The sequence below is a fragment of the Mus caroli genome, chromosome 18 (genome assembly GCF_900094665.2).
Source record: "Mus caroli chromosome 18, CAROLI_EIJ_v1.1, whole genome shotgun sequence".
Taxonomy (NCBI): Eukaryota; Metazoa; Chordata; class Mammalia; order Rodentia; family Muridae; genus Mus; species Mus caroli.
In genome coordinates this window covers 41626192-41647457 of record NC_034587.1, presented here as the reverse complement: position 1 = coordinate 41647457, position 21266 = coordinate 41626192, and the positions used below count along the sequence as shown (strand labels likewise).

Below are 21266 nucleotides of genomic sequence, written 5' to 3'. Positions count from 1 at the left end.
TCTTTCAAGGGCAGGGCATGTTTTTATCTTGGACGTGTAGAGAATGCACTCTGCCCTAGCCACGTAAAGTGGGAGCCTGACTTTAGACTAATCAGGGAAAATGACCGCCCCACACTCTTGTAAAATCTTAATGTAGCGTGAGAACCGCTCAGTGCTGGCCGACTTACGATGTTCAGGTTCGCCTTGACCTTATTGGATCATGGAAAGCGGCTCCTAACAGGGAAGGGTTTTTTTTTCAATTTCCTGCACGATTACTCAGGTGGCTTTTCCTGTTTCTTCTCTCCCTTCTGGACCTGGGTTCTGTAATTACTATAGCAGAGACCTGGAAGGATGCCTGCTCTCCCGGCACGGTCTCCTCTGCTCCCTCCCCCCACCCTTTTCTCCTCCTGGCCCCGCCTCCGCCGCGCAGCCCTTAGCCAGCAGCTAGACAGCTGTGTTCAATCAGAAACCACTTACAACTCCAGACGATTCAAAGGGGGAAACTTCGGCGTGAAGTGCTGCTCGGCTCCGGCTCTCTCCAGCTCTTTCCTCCCGGGAACCGGAGGCACATATCGTCCTCGCACTGGTGCCCGGGCTTCTCCCGGAGGGTTCCCTAGCTCTGCTGGGCGCCGGCGTGAACTGCCCGCCTGCCGGGTAATGGGGATCTGCGTGGTACCATAGGAGGGGCGAGGCGGCGCGGAGGGTGGCATCACTCCGGGACTCCGCGGTGGGCGCGCGGGCGGGTCCCGGCGCCGGCTCGGCCGCTGCAGTTGCTGCGAGCGCAACCCTCTGCCCAGTCTCCTGCAGCTATGGCTCGCTGGTGAGATTCCAGCCTGACTTACGGTAACGAGCTTCTCCATCCTTTCTGGCCTCGCTGCTGTCCTGGGTGAAAATGGCTGTCTAGACTGAAATGTGCCGGCGGGGAGCAAGCCCAGGCTATCCAGCCTAAGCCCGGCTCCTACGCTCCGAGGTCTGGGGACGAGCCCGGCTCTGAAAAGTGCAGGCATGAATTCTGGAGTTGCGGTGAAATATGGCAACGACTCCTCAGCCGAGCTGAGCGAGGTAAGGAACTGCTAAGGTCCGGAGCTCGGGTTTCGGTGCCTCGGCTTCCCGCATCAATCCCAGTCTTTCCCCACCCCACCTCTGGAAGCTTCACAACTGAAGATTGATGGATTTTCCGGATCTTGTTTTAACTTGTGCTACTCAGGATCTGACCTGAACTGGCTTGATATTTCACTTAGAGGCTTAGAAAAGAAACAGCTCTCACCCCAGCCACCTAGGCTTTTTATTCCCAAGAGTCTGGACCCCGGTCCCTTCTCTCCCTCCTCCTCTATTCACAGGCTACATTCCTTGTAGCAGTCGGAACGCTACACTTTAAGCCTCAGCAACTAATTTGGTGGGGCCGGGACCGTGGTGGTGCTGGAGACCCGGAAAGGACTGGTTACTAAACCTCTCACTTGCCTCCCACGTGTGCCGCGTTTGCTAGGGTTCAGGCAAGGTGGTTCCTTCCTGGGTAGAGATGAATGACCTGCTCCCTGGAGGGGGTGGGGGAGGAAGCACATCAAAGCTGTTTGGAACTTTATTTCCTGCCAGAATTTGGACTCCTGTGTCTTTGAGGCCACATTTGCAATTCCTGGGCTTACTCTGAAGTGTTAAGAGAGCCGCTTTGAAATGAAATAAAGCTGCATCAAACACTATGCAAATATGTGAGCAGTAAGGTACCCAAAGCCACGGTTTGGGGGGGAGGAATAGTTTTAGGGATGTCTGTCTCCCCCCCGCCCCCGCCCCCTATGCAATATAGTTTTAGTGATGTCTGCCTCCATGTGATATATGAATAGTGCCGGGAAACCTATAAAACTTGATGTTCCAAGGTCTATGTGCTTGCTTGGATCCTTTGGGGTCCCTCTTAACATCTTGCCTGGGTATAGTGGCTCAGGTCTCAAAGGTCACCCGTGCCGCTTAAAAGTGCAGCTGAAGAGAGGGAGATCAGAGGAGAGAGAAGAAAATGAGCGGGAAGCAGGCATTGTTGATGTCAGAAACATCAGGAAAAATGAGAGGATGCCACTCTTGCAGAGGGACTGTTAATGAGGAAAATCCAGAGATGGGTGCAGTAAACCCTAGGGTGCTGTGGCAGTAACAGAACTGGAAGGAATAACTCTGCTTGGTGCCCCGTGTCATGCCTCTGTGCTCTCCCTGCCAGAGTTTGGGAAACAGAGACTTGTCCTAACCCCCATGTTTACGCCCCAGTGAGGTGGAAGGCTGCAGAAATGCTGAGTGAGGATGTAATTTTCAAATGGAAGTGAGAGAGGAGGCATGAGAAACTGGGTGAGTTTTGCTAATTTTCTATTTAGGACAAGGTCTCAGATCCGAACTAGAACCCATAGTCATGCTTCATAACTAACCCATCCAAGAAGCATTCAGCTGAGATTCTAGGGCCATTTAATAATCGAAAACCACTCACGGTTATCTCCTGGAGAGGCCTTTTGACCGGCCCTTTTGTTCAGTCTCTCTATCAGCTTTACCTCTGTCACTGGAGGTGTTTTGTTGAAGGGGCTAGGAAGAGTGTGACACAGCGCAGAGATGTGGTTTTACTTGACTAGCAGAAGCATTGCCAATGAGTGCATAGCAAGAGCTCAGAGAGTTTGGGACACTGAGGCTGGGAGGAAGCTACTCTTTCTTGGCCTGACTGTATTAATTAATCCTCGTAAAGCTTGGGAGCAAATGGAAGGGTCAGTGGTGCTCTGTGGTCTCGCATTGGCTGGGAAAATGGTAATTAACATTACGTAGGATGTTCTTGTCCCTAAGGAAACCATCTCGTTTTCTGCCAACACTGTTGTCCTCATCAGACTTCCTGCTCTTGTCCCTCTGGGTGTGTCCATTCAGATTTCTACCCTCTTTAGAACCAGTTGTGATTCCCATGACCTAGTTCTTCTGTCTCTACTTAGTCCTACACACACACTCACACACATACATACATACATACCCCATCTACTGCCCGTTTTATGCTGGAGGTTAGATAGTTGCCATAGCCAATAGATGAGATTGATTATCTTCACTTCTGTACTTACTTACAAACTTGGTAGTGCAAGAAGGGGTGTGTGGTCCATTCCTATGAACCCTGAATGGCAGTTCAATTTATGCGGATAGTGACTCTGACAATTATTCTTTTTATTATAACATCCATAAATACACTTACTTGTTTGTATTTCTCACGCTGGGTCTTTAGCATAGAGTTTCTTCTCTTCCCTGTTTTGTTTGTTTGTTTGAATGCTGCTTTTCCTTTGATGCATTGCCAGGCAACCCTCTCCTGCATGGTAGTTACTGATGCAGCCTCCTCACCTGGAAGCATGGTTAATAAAACACTCAGGGTTTCCCTTTTATATTCCGTATGAGCACGGAGGCAGACTGGAGGTCACTGCAAGGGGTCAAATGCTGGGTCAGATGCCTGCTGTTCACCAGGCATTTGTGAACCAGGAAGGTCGCTGAAAGGACCCATCACTGTCCCAGGGTAATCAACAAGAGGTCTCCTTACTGGGGTTCACTTGAGAGCTAAACCCTTCTTCAGGAGTCTTCTGGCTATAGCCACGAGAGGCGCTCTTTGACAGTAATGTTGATACTGAATGAGAGGGAGTGACTTTTGTTAGTTTCTAGATGAAATGAAACATGCCAACGCCCTAGTGAGAGCAGCAAACTTTTCTGTGGTGACCAGTGGAGGGATTATTTTTTTCTGTACCACCCTGGAGACAGCTGTGGTAGTATGTGGTAGTATGGCTACCAGACCTATGAAGGTGGGAGACCTAGGGCTGAATGTTCACCATTGGTTGCTTTGCAAGTGTAAGGAATAAGATGGAAAGAAACAGGAAATTCCTCAACGTGTCCCTGTTTAAATTGACTGATTTGTAATTCTTTAGTTTGAATCATAGCATTTCTAGATCCTGTGAATTGATTGCAGAGAGTAAATTGCCACTAACTATGAACAGGCAATCAAGTTCAAGCAGACAAAAGCAGTGGTAACAAAAATACATGGAGAAAATGTGAGAAGCATGAATTGCTGATTTGTCTTCTTAGCTGTTCCCCATCCCTGTCAAAGACTGCAGAAATGTTTTTATTTTCTTTAATGTGAGGTTAAAAGAAGAATTTCAGCATCAACCAAATTAAAAATGCCTCAAAAAATTAAATGATGCTCCATCAGCGTTACCCCCCCCCCCCCCCCCCAAAAAAAAAAATCAGGAAGCAGACTGAGCAGACTGGCCGCACTTTCAGTAGCATTACATTTAACCCTGCCAAAGCAGAATTTCTGTCAAGGGAGAGCTTTGGTGTCTTCCTCATTGGTTTGAGTTTGGGCCAGCAATTAGCACTGTCTCTGAAAAACTTGTGGGGCCAGTAGGGAGTGAACCCCATTTCCCAATCTGTCATTCTGCTTGGCTCTTAGACCTATTCAGACTTGGGAAAGAAAGTGTCTTGAGATGCATCAGAATCAAGATTTGACTCAAGTTCACTCATCCTTGAGGAATAGCTGTCTGCTTGGTCTGCCTGTCTGGTAGACGGCTCCCTACTTATGTGAAGACATCAAAATGTGTTTTTGAAGTTTCCCATTTCCTGGTAATCCTTAAAACCCCTGGAGACCAAAGAACTGTTGTTTTTCTTAAAGGATTTTCTAAAGTAATCAATTTTTATTCTTTGCGCTTTTAACATTACTTAAACAATGAATGGGCAGAAAGTCTCCATCACTGCTTTGCAAAGACTGCTTGCTGCTGAGGATGAGAGTGTTTCTGTCTGTCTCTTCAGAGCATCCTTCTGTCCACTCGAGTAGAACACAGTCAGTACCCTTTACTTGCTGTGCAACATCTGAACGCCTGTCACTTTATTGTGACCAATTAAGACACTGACTTGCATGGAGGACAGTTGTTTCTTGCACAGATTATTTTGTGTGGCGATGTGTATGTAGCCATTTTCATGGATATACTTACTCTTCACCACAGATTAATTACATCAGTATTGCAAAGCAGCTTGAAAGACTTCCCCACACTCTGTGTTTTGTATGCCTCTGCCTTTAAAGAATCACATGGCACTGTAATAAATTGCTTAGTGTTGATCCTAGACCATAAACAACAGCACAGCCATGCCAAGATGTAATATTGGGTCCTGGGACATAGGTAGTTGTCCTACAGATGTTTGAATGTATGTATGGATACCTACTGCTTTCCTCCCTGGATCAGAGGTTGGTTTAGAGATACTGTACATATATCCAGATAGATATAGAATTGTAGACACATGTATGAGTAAAATAAACCTTTTTTATAAATAGCAGTCTGATTCCTGGCATTGCTGTTTGGCAGCACTTCGTGTGGATTACTTATGACTGTGACCAGAGCAAGAGGCTTACACCCGTGGCCGACAGGTTGTGCTTGCCTCAGAGCTGGCAAAGCAGCTCCCTTCTCTTCCATATAGCTTTCTTCATTTGCTGCTTGGGATTTGTTTCCTTTTGTTGGGGCAGGACTGGCTCTAAGCTTCCGACTTTCTTTTTTTTGGGAGGTGGGGTGTAGGGGGTGTTGTGAGATAAGCTCTTGAATAGCCCAGGTTAGTCTCGTTCTTCCTATGTAGTCTCTTGACTTCACATGCTGGAATTATAAACATGTGCCATCATACCCAGTTTGTTTAGTGTTGAGGATCAAATCCAGGGGTTTGTGCATTTGAGCTCTATCCCTGACCCTGCTGCCAGATTTCATAAGTGTAGGGTTGGCACGGGGTCAGCATTTTTGTTTGAGACAGCTAGCTGTGTGTGGCCAGCCAAAGTTAAAGGAGTGAAGAAATGGATTCCACATCTCCTAGAGAGAAGTGACTGAGAACATATGTAATCCACCCCAGAGGCCACAAAACGACAGAGCCTGTCTGGGCCTGGGTCCCATAATTCTGATGTCGGGTAGCAGTTGCAATAGTTTTATGTTTTAGTTTTGCTTTCAGAGACTTATAGTATCTAGCATTTTCTAAGCACTGCGAGAGAACTAGCATGCTGATTGGAAAAAAAAAACAAATCCCATGAGAGACATTATTGCAGTCATGATACAGATACAGAAAATGAGACATTGGGGCGAGGGGCAGCATACATCATCAGGCTGGTGAGATTGCTCAGTGGACAATGGTATTTACCACTCAAGCCCGATGACCGGAGTTCAGCCTCTAGAACCCATCATGGAGGACTTAACTCCTGTAAGTTGAAGATTGTCCTCTGATTTCCACACTTGGACACATACACATGGTCCCACACAATCTGAAAAGGTGACAAGTCTTACCAATGCTGAGCAGCCCAGGAAAGGGAGAGCCTGACGTGTGCCGAGGCTGGCTTCCTCTAGAGTGGCAGCATTCACTGCGGCTTCCTTTCAATAGGCTCTGTTAAAGCGCTTGGCTTTGAATCCCATGTTCTTAGAAGGGAGCATTTTATTTAATAAACCTGTTTAACTTGATTTGTATTGTAATCCCCAAGCCGTGCTCAGATATGTGTTTTTGATAACAATGAAATGGATATGATTAGACTCAAGGGCCTTCCAGAGGCTGAAGAATTCCAGGCATTGAGTTTCCAGAGCCTGAAAGCAGATGCAGATAAGAGAGGAATGATCCACACTTACAGAGGACATAGAAACTGCAGCCCTTGGCTGTACCCCAGGCACCTGAGGACTGCTGCTTTGATATTTGAGGCACTGTCACCAGAACTAGTACTCCTCCTGCCCCTGCTGGCAGAACTCTGGTTCCTATTAAAGTTGGCCAAATCACTGTGGGGCAGAGGGTGCTGAGGCTGGTGAGGTTGGCAGCTAAGGCTCCGTGTGGCTCCAGATGTACTAACTGTCACAGTGAGGCCATGACTCAGACCCAGTGGAAGAGCAGTGGATGGAGCCAAAGATATGGTGTCTGTGGTAGATGAACCAGGTAGATGTCAAAGTAAACAGAGGAAAGAGAGGAAGTGTGGTATAAGGATGGGTTGGCTGGTAACAGGTTAGGCTGGTGATAGTTGAGGTCTCAGAGATGGGGGCTGGGGAGGACACAGAGGGAGGAGAAGGAGGGAGAAGAAGAGGGGGAGAGAGAGGGGAGAGGGTGAGGGAGAAAGAGAGGGAGAGGGAGAGGGAGAGAGAGAGAGAGAGAGAGAAAGAGAGAGAGAGAGAATATATAAGATCTCTGGACTCAGTGTGAGCTTTAAGCTTTTAACTCCTACCCAAGACATTTTAATCTTAACAAAAGGGCCTGTTGATACAAGACCTGAGAGGCCAGGTGTCTGAATGGGCAGCCTTTCCTGGAGTAGAGGACACTATAGTGTGATACTTAGGACATAAAGCCTTTAGTGAATAATGGTGTTTTCCCTAGTGCCACTCACAAGGAAGACTTCCTCCTAGGTGAGAAGGCAACTGGCTGGCCTACTCTGCCCTCGGCACTCAGGGCAACATTAATCTGTCGATGAGCTCAACCTAGGGAAGCAGGATTATGTGGAATGTATGACTTACACCCTAGGAGAGGAGTTTGGGTTGGCAAAATTATAGAACTGGACAAGACTATGAATATGTAAATGATAAACACATAAAATTCCACACTTGAAGGATATAGGTTATTTTCATGAGGAGATGCCATGATACATCTCATACGTATTGCGTTTCTTTCTTTTTTGAACCGTCCCTTCCCTTATTGAACCAAACTCCCAATAGTGCTCCCTCGTTCTCTAAAGAAAAGTTATGTGGATTGCACAAGCAAGTTATATGAGCAGAACAAATATTACGCAGACCACAGAGCTTCTCTGTCTTTCCTATGAATGTCCTTTATCCCTTGCTGACTAAGAACAGCTGAAGTTATTACATAGGAGGAAGAGGAATTTTTTTTGGAAGGCTTGCATTATCATAATGAGTGACTAAGGGTGTATCTGTGCAAATCCAAGATACTGCTTAAGTCAGCAATGATGTTAAAGCCTGGAGAACGAAAGCCCCTTAGGAAAAAAAAGCAACCCAAATTAGCCACTATTGATTCATAAAGAAAGCTGTAGGCTTGGCCCATTGACTTTGCAGTAAAAGCTTGGTTGGTTGGGAAGTGCTGGGCTTGGCAGCGTGTTGTAAGGCAGATCCCTGGTCATCAGATTTTATGAGTGTTTGGATGCCTGGTAAGACAAATGGGTGAGAGCCCAAAAGTTCCTGTGTTTGATGAATGGCGAATAGAAATGTTTACAAAGCCTCACGGCATGTGTATGCCAGTTTCCCTCACCTGGACTTAGGAAATGTACTAGAGTAGTTATCAAGGGGAAGGATGCCAATGTGGAAGGAGAGTGCCCTGCAGTTAGGAAAGCAACAGCATCCCTGCTTGGCTGGTAGGGGAACGTGGGAATGATGGCTTAGCACTGCCTTCCTGTGAGTTTTATGATCTTCCCGGGTTTCCTTGGCCTCTTTGTTTTCCTCCACTACCCCTCGTGGCCTCTCCAAGCTAGCTCTGCTCGTTTCTGTTCTGAATACTTATTATATAACCCGTGTGTGTGTGTGTGTGTGTGTGTGTGTGTGTGTGTGCCTCCTTAGGGACACCATGAGCTCTTTCCCAGCCCATCCTAAGCAAAACCAATCACTTGGTTTTTAGCCTCTATTCAATAGGTAAGGGAGCAGGGCATTGACAGACTTCAAGGTTGCCTATTTGGATGGAATTCCACTTGTTTAGTGTGACAGATGAGATGGATGACAACTTTCCTATTTTGGTGAAAATAATGCACTTGATGAAATTTTGTTTGGTCATTATGTCTGTGGCTCACTGTCTCTTCCTCACTCATTTTCCAATAAATATTGTATGCCAGATTCTATCTTAGGTCTGTGCACACAGCAAATGTGAATGGATGGAGTCTTTGTTTTAATGGACCTGACATTCTGATGGGAGATACACAGCACACACAAGCCAATGCTTACCCAGGGATATGTTCTAGAAAGAAAGAATGCAAGAAAGGAGGAGAGGGAGGGTTTCATTAGCATGATCAGGGATGACCTCTTTACTGGAGTCCGTGACTAAGATCTTAAAGGAGTATGAAGCAGAGAAACAAAAAACAGAGACACTTTTTTCAGAGGCCAGGGTCTGCCTGGTGAGTTTAAGGGGTGTCAAGGTGATGGGCCCACGGAGCAAAGGAGGGTGGAAGGAGATGAGGCCACACATGGTGCTTGGAGCAAAGAACCTTTGGAGGACTACAAAAAGCACAAGAAGACCACAAAATTGGTTTCTATTATATCACCTAGGGCTTCTTAAACCTTGGGAAAGACTGGATTTCTCTTAAGAGTTTTGAATATTGTTCTGTGTCTTAGTCCGAGTTTGTATTCATGACCAAGAAAAGTAAGTTGGGGAGGAAAGGGTTTATTTGGCTTACATTTCCATACTGCTGTTCATCACCAAAGGAAGTCGGGACTGGAACTCAAGCAGGTCAGGAAGCAGGAGCTGATGCAGAGGCCATGGAGGGATGTTACTTACTGGCTTGCTTCCCCTGGCTTGCTCAGCTTGCTTTCTTATAGAAACCAGGACTACCAGCCCAGGGATGGCATCACCCACAATGGGCCCTCCCATCTGTGATCACTAATTGAGAAAATGCCTTACAGCTGGATCTCATGGAGGCATTTCCTCAAGGGAGGCTCCTTTCTCTGTGATAACTCCAGCTTGTGTCAAGTTGACACACAAAACCAGACAGTACACTCTGAATCTATTTTTATCTTTCATGCACACACACACACAGACAAGCAACACACAAGCATGCACACACAGGCACACAGGCACACACACACACACATACACACACACATACACTTGCACAGACACACATGAACACATGTACCTCTGTGCATGTATGTATGTTGTTGGTGTGGATGTGATGGATAAGCTGTGAGGAAGAGAAAGTATTGGCAAACCCACGGAGGTTGTATCCCAAGGGCAGCACAAGGCAGACAATGGTCCAGTGTCCAGTGCTTATCCTTTAGCTAATCTTTTAAATTGTACCATTTTTTTTTATAACCAGAGACAATTGTGCCATTAAAACTAATTAGTTTTGGATATCTTCAGAATATTTGAGTTTATTTTTCCCTTAAAAGGAATGCTTGAAAGTATCATGTGGCAGGAACCCTGGCTGAGAGTGATTTGAAAATGGCCATACCTTGATTGATGGTTCAGGGCTGATAGAAGTGAGGTAGATTCTGAGTGTGGAAAGCCAGACTCTGCCTTTCCTTCAGTGACTTACAATGCCGTCCCCTCCCCCATTACCAACCTCCATACTCCTTGAGTGGTTTACACCAGATACAGCTCCTGAGAGACCTGAATGCTGCTGCCTTGCTACTTGGGTAAAGCCGTTTGGCAATGAGCTTGTGACCAAGCCTGATAAGCACGCTGTCAAATGACGGGTGCTTCTGTTTCTTTCCCAGGATGCTTATCTTAGGTACACTGTCTTATCCAAACTGGTTTGGTTGTTTTGTTTTGTTTTTTTTCCACATGCCTGATGAGGAAACCGACGCCTGAAGCTTGCAGGAAAAAGAAACAAAAATGTAAGAACCCTTTTTCCTTTGTTTAATATTCAGGTTTTCGTCTTTTTCCGCCTCACTTTTAACTGCATCATGGAATGTCCCCACTAAATGCACATTTAAAAATATTTATTTAAAGAAGAGAAATTCTAATTCCTCAGTGAGTCTTGCCTACCTCCAACAGTTCTGTAGCTCACACTATTAAAATAATTGGAATTTATTGGTAGCTGTAACTTTGGTTTGGGGAGTATTGTAATCTGTTCTCAGTAGGTTTTTATTGACAGTGGTTGGTTATTGGATCTTATCAGGTTAAGGAATACAGAAGAGCCCTTGTGTTCTATTTGGGGTCTGTGAGGGTGGCTGTTTAGCTGCCTTCAGCTTCTTAGCAGTGAGTATGACTGTGTGTGGGGAGGTAGGGGTGGTGGTGGTGGTGGTGGTGATGATGATAATAATTCTTTATATATTTAGGGTATCAGCTACTTTTGTTCCATGTCTTAATTTGTCTGCACTGGTCTTTGTACAATACTTTGGTATTTCCCGATGCAGTCACAGTGAACATAGAATGAGGCTTGCAAGGGAATTACTTCTCTATATAAAATCAACAGCTCTGTGTGCTTACCCACAAGGGACTTGGAGGTCCTCTGGAGTGATCGAGTGTCATGCGTCTGGGAGCAAAGGTGCCTTTCGCAGATGGACAGTCAGCAGTTCTGTTTGGAAAGAGCAATCTCTAGTTATATGAGGCAAACACAGAGTTAAGAGTTCTGACCAGGACATGGGGAGAGTTGTGTTTTCCCACCTCATACTGCTAGAGAGGAATTCCAGGATAACTTTAGCAAGAGGGGCCTGTGGAGAGTAGCCAGGAAGTTGGATGCTGGTCTGTTAGATTAGATAAAGGTTAGTTTTAATTTCTTGATGCTCAGAGTCTAATCCTGGCTAAACCAAAATCAAATTTATTTCCAGGCTTGGTAGGGAGCACCCTGATTAAGTGTTTGGCTGAGGACACAGCAGAACAGGAGGGTTGAGGATGGCTAAGCCTTTGCTGGTTATTAACCACCCCCCCCCACAACCCCAGTGAGGAGGAAAAGGGGGGTGAATTGGAATCTGGTCAGGAAGATTCATTCCCAACATGGAGTGGGTCCATTTAAAAGTCAGATTTGGGATTCATTCTTTAACTTTCACCCTTTTGTATGTCTTAATCTCTCTCTCTCCCTGTCTCTCCATCTCTTCCTCTCTTCCTCTCTCTCTCTCTCTCTCTCTCTCTCTCTCTCTCTCTCTCTCTCTCCTTTTCTCTCTTCCTCCCCCACTCTTCCCTTCTCTCCCTCTCTTCCTCTCTCTCCCTTTCTCTTTCCCTCCCCCCTCTCTCTTTCTTTCAGTCTCCTTCCTTCCCTTGCCCTTCTCTACCTCTCCCTCCCTCCCTCCCTCCTCCCCTCCCTCCCNCCCTCCCTCCCTCTCTCCCTCCCTCCCTCTCTGTCCCTCTCCTTCTCCCCATATCTCCCCTGGATGAGTTAGACAGCATCTCATTCGGGGCCCCCGAGACACTAAGAAAATGCTTTCTGGACCTGTGTGTAATTACTGTGGAGAAAAATGTCTGGTGCTGATAAAGCTGCCTTCAAGCCTTCTAGTTCCCCAAGTAGCAAAAGGTGGATGTTTTTCTTATTTGGCATTAAATGTCCTCAGCTAGCAATGAGGACATATGGGGGTCAGGATAATATGTTCAATGGTTATGAGCGGTCTCTGATTTTTGGACACCCTTACTGGCATCCCCAGGGGTTCATGTGTTGTCTCTCTAAAATCATATGTTTGTAAAGCTGTGGCCCCTGGAATCATAGATAGCCCTGCCACTTCCCAATTAGGGAAACCTGTGAAATGTTACCTTTCTGTGCTGAGCATTTTGTGTTATAAAGAAGTGATGACAAGTATGTGTAGCCCATCCCCACCACAAAGACTGGTGACATAGCCCACTGTTCATCGTCCTGCAGTCTGTGATCAGTGGGAGCTCTTTCAGCTGTAGTGGTACCAGTAATGACACAGTTCACTAGCGTGCTTGCTGGACAGTAAGTGCCAAGTGGAGAAGTGTTTTCTAAACAGAGGCATTAGTAGCTGTAACTGTGAGCACTGATGGAATTTAAAGGAGGGCCTTAAAGTGTAGGCTAACGTGTCATGAGAACAACGTCCAGGAATCCCGAGAGGCTCTGCTCGCTGATGCTTTTCCTTGCTTGACATTCATGACAGAAGCGCAGGACCTGGGAAAACATTGATCCAGATATAGGCAAGTCTTAGGCAGATTTATTTATTTACTTATTTTTGAAGCATGGTGATCGATTTGACTTGTCTTTGGAAATAAAGGATATTGTCCTTAGAGAATGTTAATGAACTACTATTGCTTTAAATTTTCTTACTTTGTGTGTGTATGTGAGTGTGCTTGTGCACACACATGGTACACTTGCACTGTACAGAGCAGAAGTTGACATCTGCTGTCTTTCACTCTCCACGACACTTCAGAGACAAGGTCTCTCTTTGAACTTAGAGTTCACAGATTTGGTTGGACTGGCTAGCTAAACAAGCCCGGGGCAGATCATCCTTTTTATGCTTACTCAATGCTGGCATCATAGACTTGCCTTGTGCCCAACTTTTCACATGGGTGCTGAGATTCACACTCAAGTTCTTGTTCTTACATGGCTAGCACTTTACTGGCTCATCTCCCCACCCCCCTACATTTTTATTATCAACTTGTTCTAACTTTGTCCTATCTATTGTATTGTCAGTTGCTTTTGTGGATAGAAACAGCTTAGAAGGTGCAACAAGGGCCAGGGAAAGCGTGATAGGCCAATGTTTGCATGGGCTGTATAACAGTTGCTTCTGTTGGTGAATTCCCCTGCAAGCTGCAGGATATAGCAGTGTGGGCACTTTGCTTTGGAGAGACAATGGGTGCAGGAGGAGGAACATCTGGAGTCAGCAAGGAGCCCAGTGATGGGATTAGAGAGGACTCGGGATGTGCTCAATAGCCATAAAGATCTCTGCTTCTCTGTGTACCTGGGCTTTATCTGAACATCAGAGGGTAAGAATCTGTATAGTCTGCTGGCGTTTGAAGTTGGTTAGGTGTTTCTTTTGTTTGCTAAGGGGAAGGAGTCAAGAGTGGGATGAGAAGTTCCCTGACCAAAGTCCTGTCTCCAAGCTTTGCCTAGCAGTGATTTTAACCTGGTCCTTTTCAGAAGTGGAGTTTTTGACACCCTGGACTCCACTTCCTGTTCATCTCTGCAGGCTCTTGCATTGATGTTCCCATGTCTGTGGCATAAAGACTTAGATCTTAGCACTCTAACACGAGCTGTTTGCCTGTTTATCTTCCTTGGAATGTCTCCCAAGAGCTTCTAGCTAGGGAGGATCAATGACTGGAAAAGTGCTTTCTCCTCAGAGTGGTTTTGCAGTCCAAGTAACCAGATATGTCATCATTACCATAAGTGAAAAGAGAGATTAGTCTGATTGATAGAAAGGGCTCGCACATGGCAGCTACATTCACATTTACCAGTGATGTGTATAGCCCAAGCTATGTGCCAAGTTCCCTGTCCCCAAAAGGAGATCTTAGCTGCCCTTTCAGTCCTTTGCTCCTGAGAGTGAGTCCCAAGCCCCATCTCTTTGTGCCCTCAATGCACTGGGATCAGAGAGCTCTGCTTCCTGCCCAATCCCACAGGACTGAAAGTGGCTCTAGGTGTCCTCTCAGGAAGAGAAGAGCAGGGTCAAATCCTGGACTGCCAGAATGTACCCAGGGCGTGAAAATGTTGCATTGTGGTAAACATGATAACTGGGGAGGAGTGCAGACAGCCTCCAATGCTTAAGATCTTTCAACTTCACAATGACAAAAAATGGTTCAGTGGACACCGTACTACACATTTCATTCTTCTCCTTAGCTGTCAAAATGCAGTCCATTCTTTTTTAAAGCTAGGTAGCCGCAATCCATAGCTTTCTGTCAGCAATGAGACCATGGGGATAACCAATCCATAGTCTACAGTATACACTGCTGCTAGGCTATGCTATTCTAAGTTAGGAGAAATGAATTTACTTAGCTGATGGTATTTTCAACAGTCAGTTTATCAGAATGTAACCTCATGGTAAGTCAAGGTTATCTACTGATACTTTGCTGAAATACTTCCAGTGGAGCAGTATGGTACATTATTTCTGTCTCATCATGTAGGTATTGCCTCCCTTCATTTGAGAAGCTAAATATGGGATGGGTGGAGATGCCTCATTGGTGAGAGTGCTTGCTTTGCAAGTCTGATGGCCTCAGTTCGTATCCCCAGCATTTGTGTAAAAAGCTGAGCAGGGTCACATACATACAGTCTGCAGTTGGGGCAGTAGAGACAGGAGGATCTTTGGAGCTTATTAGTCAGCCAGTCTAGCCAAATCAGTGAGCTGTGGGTTCATAAGAGACCCTTGAATGGGGCCTCAAGAAATAAATTGGAGAGCGACTGAGGAAAACTATTGGCATTGACTGCCAGATTTGGCATGCACTTGAACACGTGTGTACACACACGCAGCTGAATCTATGCGTTTAGAAACATGTTGCCTTACATACAACCAAACCCTGGTTGTTTGATGGTTCAGAACAATCAACACTTGTGATATCCCAAAGCATCTTGCCAGTGGTAGAGTTAGTATCACTAAATGCATATTGCCCATTTATATTCTGGTTAATGAAGAGCAAGATTGTTAACATTCACCAGAACGGTAACCTGGTGCCTTTAATCTTCTAAAAACCTCGTTCCAAATTAGAAACTAGGGCTTTGTTTGCAGTTGAAGGTCAAGGGAATTGTTCTCCATAACAATATTCTATGTATAAGAGTGTCCTGTAGAGAAAGAAAAAAAAAAAAAAAGAAAAGCAAAAGCCTTTCTCATATAGAGCAAACTCCACATAGCAGTTAAAATTCATTTGTAACTGACAGAAATATGTTAATTGCTTTTCTTGGGTGAATGATTCTTCATCCAACAGGAATGATAGTTAAAATTCACTCAACTAATTCGAGGGTTTTTTTTTTTGTTTGTTTGTTTGTTTTTAATGTCAGAGTTCATTGTACCCTTATAGAGTTCATAAAGTATTCTAATCAAGTTTGGGTGACTGGTCAGAGTCATCCAAAATATCACACATTCCCATTTCCCCAGTAGTAAAATTAACTCTTTACATGGGCAACCAAGGACAGGCTTTGGTGATTAGAGTGCCTTGGACCATTTCACTTCTGGGCTGGATGGGAAAGTTGCTCCAGCTTTGCCCATACTTGGCCACTGAGCTGTTTCTCTAGTCCAGTGGTTCTCAACCTTTCTAACACTGCAGCCATTCAATTCAGTTCCCTCGTGTTGTGATGACCCCCAACCAGAAAATTATGTTTGTCGATACTTCATAACTGTAATTGTGCTACTGTTGTGAATCATAATGTAAATTACCTTTGTTTTCTAATGGCCTTAGGTGACCGTTGTAAAAGGTCCTTTAACTCCCTCCCTGAAGAGGTCGAAACCCACAGGTTGAGAACTCCTGCTCTAATCGCACACAACATTGGATTATAAATTTCTGGACACCAGAAATTAGAAGCTAGAGTCTAACGCAGTGAAAAATGAAGGGAGCGTTTAGGAATAGGTCTCAATATGAGAAAAGCTTTTTCTTTTAAATATATAGGACACTATTATACACAGAATGCTGTTGTGGAAAACAATACCCTTGACCTTAGAAAACCTACTGTGTGAGGGTTTTGTTCTGTATTGTCACTTCCCCTCTTATTGCCTTAGAGTTTGAGTTGCTTAACCTTGTGGCCATATTGTTGACCTGTATTTCTGGTCAATAGTCACCATTAAGATGTAGTATCCAACCAACTCAGTGGACATCAGTACCATCAAAGTGCCTGACTGTCTCTGGGCCTTGTAACATCATGTTTGCTGCTTCAACTGGTTATCCAATCCATAACCACACCATGGCCCGTCTACCTCCTGTCCCTCCCATATAGCTTAATATTAAATACTAGTTTCCTTGAAAAAGGTTCTCTGATGTTCCCATCTCTCATAGGTTTTAACCCATCTACTATGTACCCATTGCCTTAGGCACCACTATATCTGGCAGGTAATACCCTAACCAGGCCTGCAGCATTTTATGTCCCACTAGAGTGGCTATTAGTCACCAATGATCCTAGCTATTACTAAGTGCCTTATCCTGAATTTTTATGTTCCTACTGTCCCATGAGGCAGGGCCTACCTGCAGGGACAGTTGGTAGTGAAGGATGGACACTCACACTAGGATCAGGTTGAAACTGGAGCCTCATTCTGGCCTCTGTTTGCACCATAGGTTTTGATTTCTTAGATCAGTCCTCATCATGGCTTTCAGGGCTGACATCTGTAAGATCTGGGGGTTTGTTTATGGGTAGGTAGGTTGAAGTGGTTGACGGGCATCAAAGATTTCAGATCCATATTAAAATCCAGTGGGGGGGGGGGGGGGGGAACCGAGTCTGGATTTAGGCATGTTGTGTTGGAGATGGCTAGTAGACATCTAGGAGATGTGCAGTATATACTGATGGATATTAGGTAAGACGGAGTCTAGGACTGGGAAATCTTTAGTTTCCATTGCTCTTCATTCACAGTGCAGGTGGCTGGTGGATTAGGCGGTTCTGTAATCTAGTCCACTCTCGCCACAGTTGATGTCTTTGCTTCCTGAATCATATAGGAAATAGTATGCAGTGAGCCAAATGGTTGGTACAGTGTAGACTCAGGTGCTGGTCAAAGCACCATAGCCTTCACTTATATATAAGGAATGTGTGCTTATGACTAAGAATCCACCTTCAAAGCAGGCTGTGTTTTCAAAATCACGGTTTTAAAATATAACTTTAAACAAAAATCAGATTAGTTTAATCACATTGCATGAATTACGTACACCTTTGGCTCAAGGAAATGATGGAAAGGAGTAAGTTACACAGGTGGGACTGTAAAACAGTAATTCATGTTTTTAAAGCTTTGGAAAATAGATGGGTAAACCCCTTTGGGAATCTACTATCAGGTAACATATTGGTGTGTTCTTTTAATTATTTAAAGACTTCATATTGAAATCTTACAGCGTTACGTTCAGTTTTTTCAATTTTTTTCTTTTGAAAACCCGCAGATTTCCTAAGTTTTAGTGGTCAATCTTATTTACCACATATCTAATTGCCTATTGAATAAGTATATTGTTTTGAAAAAAATCTTTGTATGAATGAGTTGCTTGTATGACTGTCTGGTCTTTTCATAGCAGTCCTCTTTAGGGGATACACTAAAAGACCCCTACTGAGTGCCTGAAATGGACAGTATTGGCATAAACTATGTTTATTCTCGCAAATAACATACCATGTCCGAGTATAACTTATAGGTGACCAACAGTAACTAATATTAAAGTTGATCAGTACGTTGTAACAGAAGCTACCCATCTTATGTATTGTTTACTCCTGGAATTCTCCACTTAATATTGTTTTTAAAAATTCAATTGTTTTTATTTTGGGTGCACACATAGAAGCCTGTCATCACAGGGCAACATGAAGCACTCAATCCTCCCTACTGCCAACCCGGGGATTGAACCTAGAGTCCTCAGCCTTGGCAGCAGGCACCGCAGCTACTAAGCCATTTTGCTGGTCCCACCAATGAATATTTTTAAACTGTAGTTGGATAGAGGTAACAAACTCCAGGAAGCAAAGCAGTGGAGAGAGGCAAACTATCTTTAAGGGAAGATGAGAGGGAAGTCAAAGAGAGGCGTTAGGGAAGGCTAGGGGCTAGGTTGAATCAAGAAAACTTGCTTACATGAAGCGGTGGAGGAGGGAGTATATTGTTGAGAGTTAACCTCTGATCTCACAGAATGAAAAACAAGGATACCTTGAGGCCCTGGGGTGGTCTTTGTAAAGAAATCGAAAGACTATAAAGGTTCTTTTTTTTTTTTTAAGACTAAACAACGGGCTATATAATAAATTGGAACCATCTGCTGTTTTACTCTGGTCTGCTTACTTTAGCTTGTGCCTGCTGCTGAGGAATTCCTTTCAAATGGTGAAGGAGTGTTGCAGGTGTTGAGGAAGCAGCTGGGGCAGAGTGCAGAGATCATCAGGGCCAGGCAGCAACGGCGGCAGAGCCAGCCTGGGCTGCTGGGCCAGCTCCCATCCTGGTTACCCCTAGGGACCAGAGTGACTGAGGCTGCTGTGGCCATGAGGTTCTGATTCGTGGGATATGAGGCAGAGGCTGGGAGTGAGCTTAAACCACAAAGAGAAACTAATTTTAGAAAGATGTTTTGAAAAGGTATTTCCTTCGACTATCTAATAATGTGACTCTCCTTGCAGACAACGGTCTCCAGGTGACTAAGGCTACTGCTCCTGCGGATTTTTTACTGTGTGGACCAATCTAACTGTGTGTGTACATGTGCATACATGTGTGCTGACTTGCTCACGTGTGTGTGTGTGTGTGTGTGTGTGCGCGTGATAGGAATCAAACATACACCCTTGTACGTGCTAAGGTTGCTAGAAATGAAAATAAAGATACACCGTGCCTCAGTCTGGTTATTTCAACCCCACTGAAACAATGTAACCAAGAGAGTGGGATTTCCCCAAGAATCCTGCTGTGACAAGGTAGTGATAACCAGCAAGATGGGGAACTTGTTTCCCTGAGAGCAAGAGAGATTTCACACAATTCCAACGACTTGTCAGGTCATCTTACAGGGAGGGACTGAAGCCCAGACAAGGGTGGGTCAATAGTGGGTGGGACTACACCTTCACCAGGACAGCTATTTAAACTTTGATCTCAGTTCAGGACCTCAAAGAAGACTTCGGAAAGAGGAGTAGTCAAGGGATCTCTTTGTCTCTCTTCCCAATGTGGCCACATTGAAAAAGAAAAAAGAAAAAAAAAAAAACCCTCCTTTTCCTGCTTTTTAAATTTGGCCTTTTTATTGGCTTATTGAGGAAGTGTGGCTGGATCTGGCTTGGGGCATAGGTTGTGACCCCTAACTTCTGCAACAGTACCATTGAGTTCTAACCCCATACCCGGTGGAACAGCCTAAGATCCCTGGAGCATAGAGAAGTCTTTCCCAATCAAAGGGGCAGCTGAGGTGTATGCCAGTTCTATCTGCTTTAGTGGTGACTTCCTGTATACAGCAGGAAGATTATCACTTAGAAGTCCCTAAATTAAACTGTTTGCTGAGTACACATCTATATTTAAAGGACTGACTTAATTTTTGTTTAAAGTAGATAGTCCCATAATGATAATATAAAGTGTTTAACCCCCTGATTTGGCAAACCATGCCATGTAATGGACTGACCAAGGGAATCTGAGGCACTATTTTTTGAAGTAGAATGGAGGGTCTGTTTCAGCCTCCCCCTCCCCTGGTGTTTTCCTGTCCCTCCTGCTGTACCCACCCTGTCCCCCTGTTAGGAGCTCATTTAATACATTAGCCTATTCTGGATGGTCCACTGGATAGCAGTCCTCGTGACCAGGATAGTCTTGGTTTTTTTGTTGCTCTCTGGAAGTGAGGGAAAGCCAACGAGCTGTGTGAGAAAAGCCATCTGCAAGCTGGGCTTGTTTTTCTCTGTTCCCCTTTCTTTGGCATGTTGAATTCTGGGCTGGAAACCCTGGCACAGTGCAGGAGGTGCCAGAACCTGGCTTACTAGCGAGAACTGTCATTCAGCACAATTGTTTTTTGTTTTTTCTCACACATAAGATACACCATTCATTCAGAAATGTGCGTGGATAAAAGTGGAGAGAGTAGGTTGTGGGAACTCGGGTGACGAAAGCATTCGTGCCCGATGATTCCAGTGTAGTGTGGAATGAGGCCCCTTGGAGGGGATGGCTGTAGAAACCCGGCTGTTTGAATGCTGGGAAATAATTTCCAGAGTGCTAGTCTGCCTTCAATCTCATTAGCTTTCCAAGTATTTTTAGTTCAAATTAAATTATCTGAGCTCAGTGCAGATGATTCCCTACTGGCTTTTCCTCCTTGCTGGAAAACCAAGTTGCCTTGCTAAGAATTATACCATCAATAGCAACGGAACAGCTTCTGGCGAGGGACAGAGCAGCTTCTGGTGCCTGTGATCAGGATGTTGCTTCACCCTGCTACTTCGCATTGTGACACCTCTGAGGTATCCTAGGAAGTGAGTTCTGTGTGTCCCTTGCTGGAAGTGAATCCCTGTGTGGGGTCTCTTGAGTTCGAGAAGATAGTGCTCCGCTTCACACAGCTGTTGAACATTGTTCAGCGCTGTATGACCAGAGGTAGCTTCCCACAGATATCATTCATATCTAATATCTACACATCTGTCCCAAGAGGAGCCCACAGTTAGGGTAGAATTAGGATTATAATGTGGTTGGCAGGCCTGCGAGGTGAAAGAAAGGAGATGTTATAAGAGTGTATTTTATGGTAGAGGAACTTCTTAGCCTATCCCAAATGATGCCAGCCACCGCTTGCATTTGAACAAGGAAATTCCTGATCTTCGCTATCATGGCCATTCACACAGTGTTATTTATATTTTCCTTGACTAATAGAATTTGGTCATGAATATAGCCTTTTTTGTTGTCATTCCTTGCAGCCAATTTTGGCCTGGCACCACCAAGTGCCAATTTGTACCCATTCTGTGAAACTCATGTTGGGTTTCCTGTGTGCACACTCATTTATATATGCTTTAATGTGGCTGGCTGTGCCTTGTTTCTCATATTTACACTTTGCCTCCCCCATAAGTTTATCATTTTCAGCAGCGGGGGTGGCTGTTTTTTGGTTTTTGGTTTTTTGTATTTTTGGGTTTTTTTGTTTTTTTTTTT

The 21266-nt window shown here is 44.9% G+C and overlaps 1 protein-coding gene across 1 annotated transcript in view; it reads left to right on the top strand.

Annotated features, from left to right (window-relative positions):
- Positions 1–467: 467 nt before the first annotated feature.
- Positions 468–21266, top strand: part of Mcc (MCC regulator of WNT signaling pathway) — a 233011-nt gene continuing 212212 nt past the window's right edge. The window contains exon 1 of the mRNA XM_021150247.2: positions 468–1041. Within this exon, the coding sequence (XP_021005906.1) occupies positions 985–1041 (57 nt within the window). The 5' untranslated portion in view covers positions 468–984. The remainder of the gene's footprint in view (positions 1042–21266) is intronic.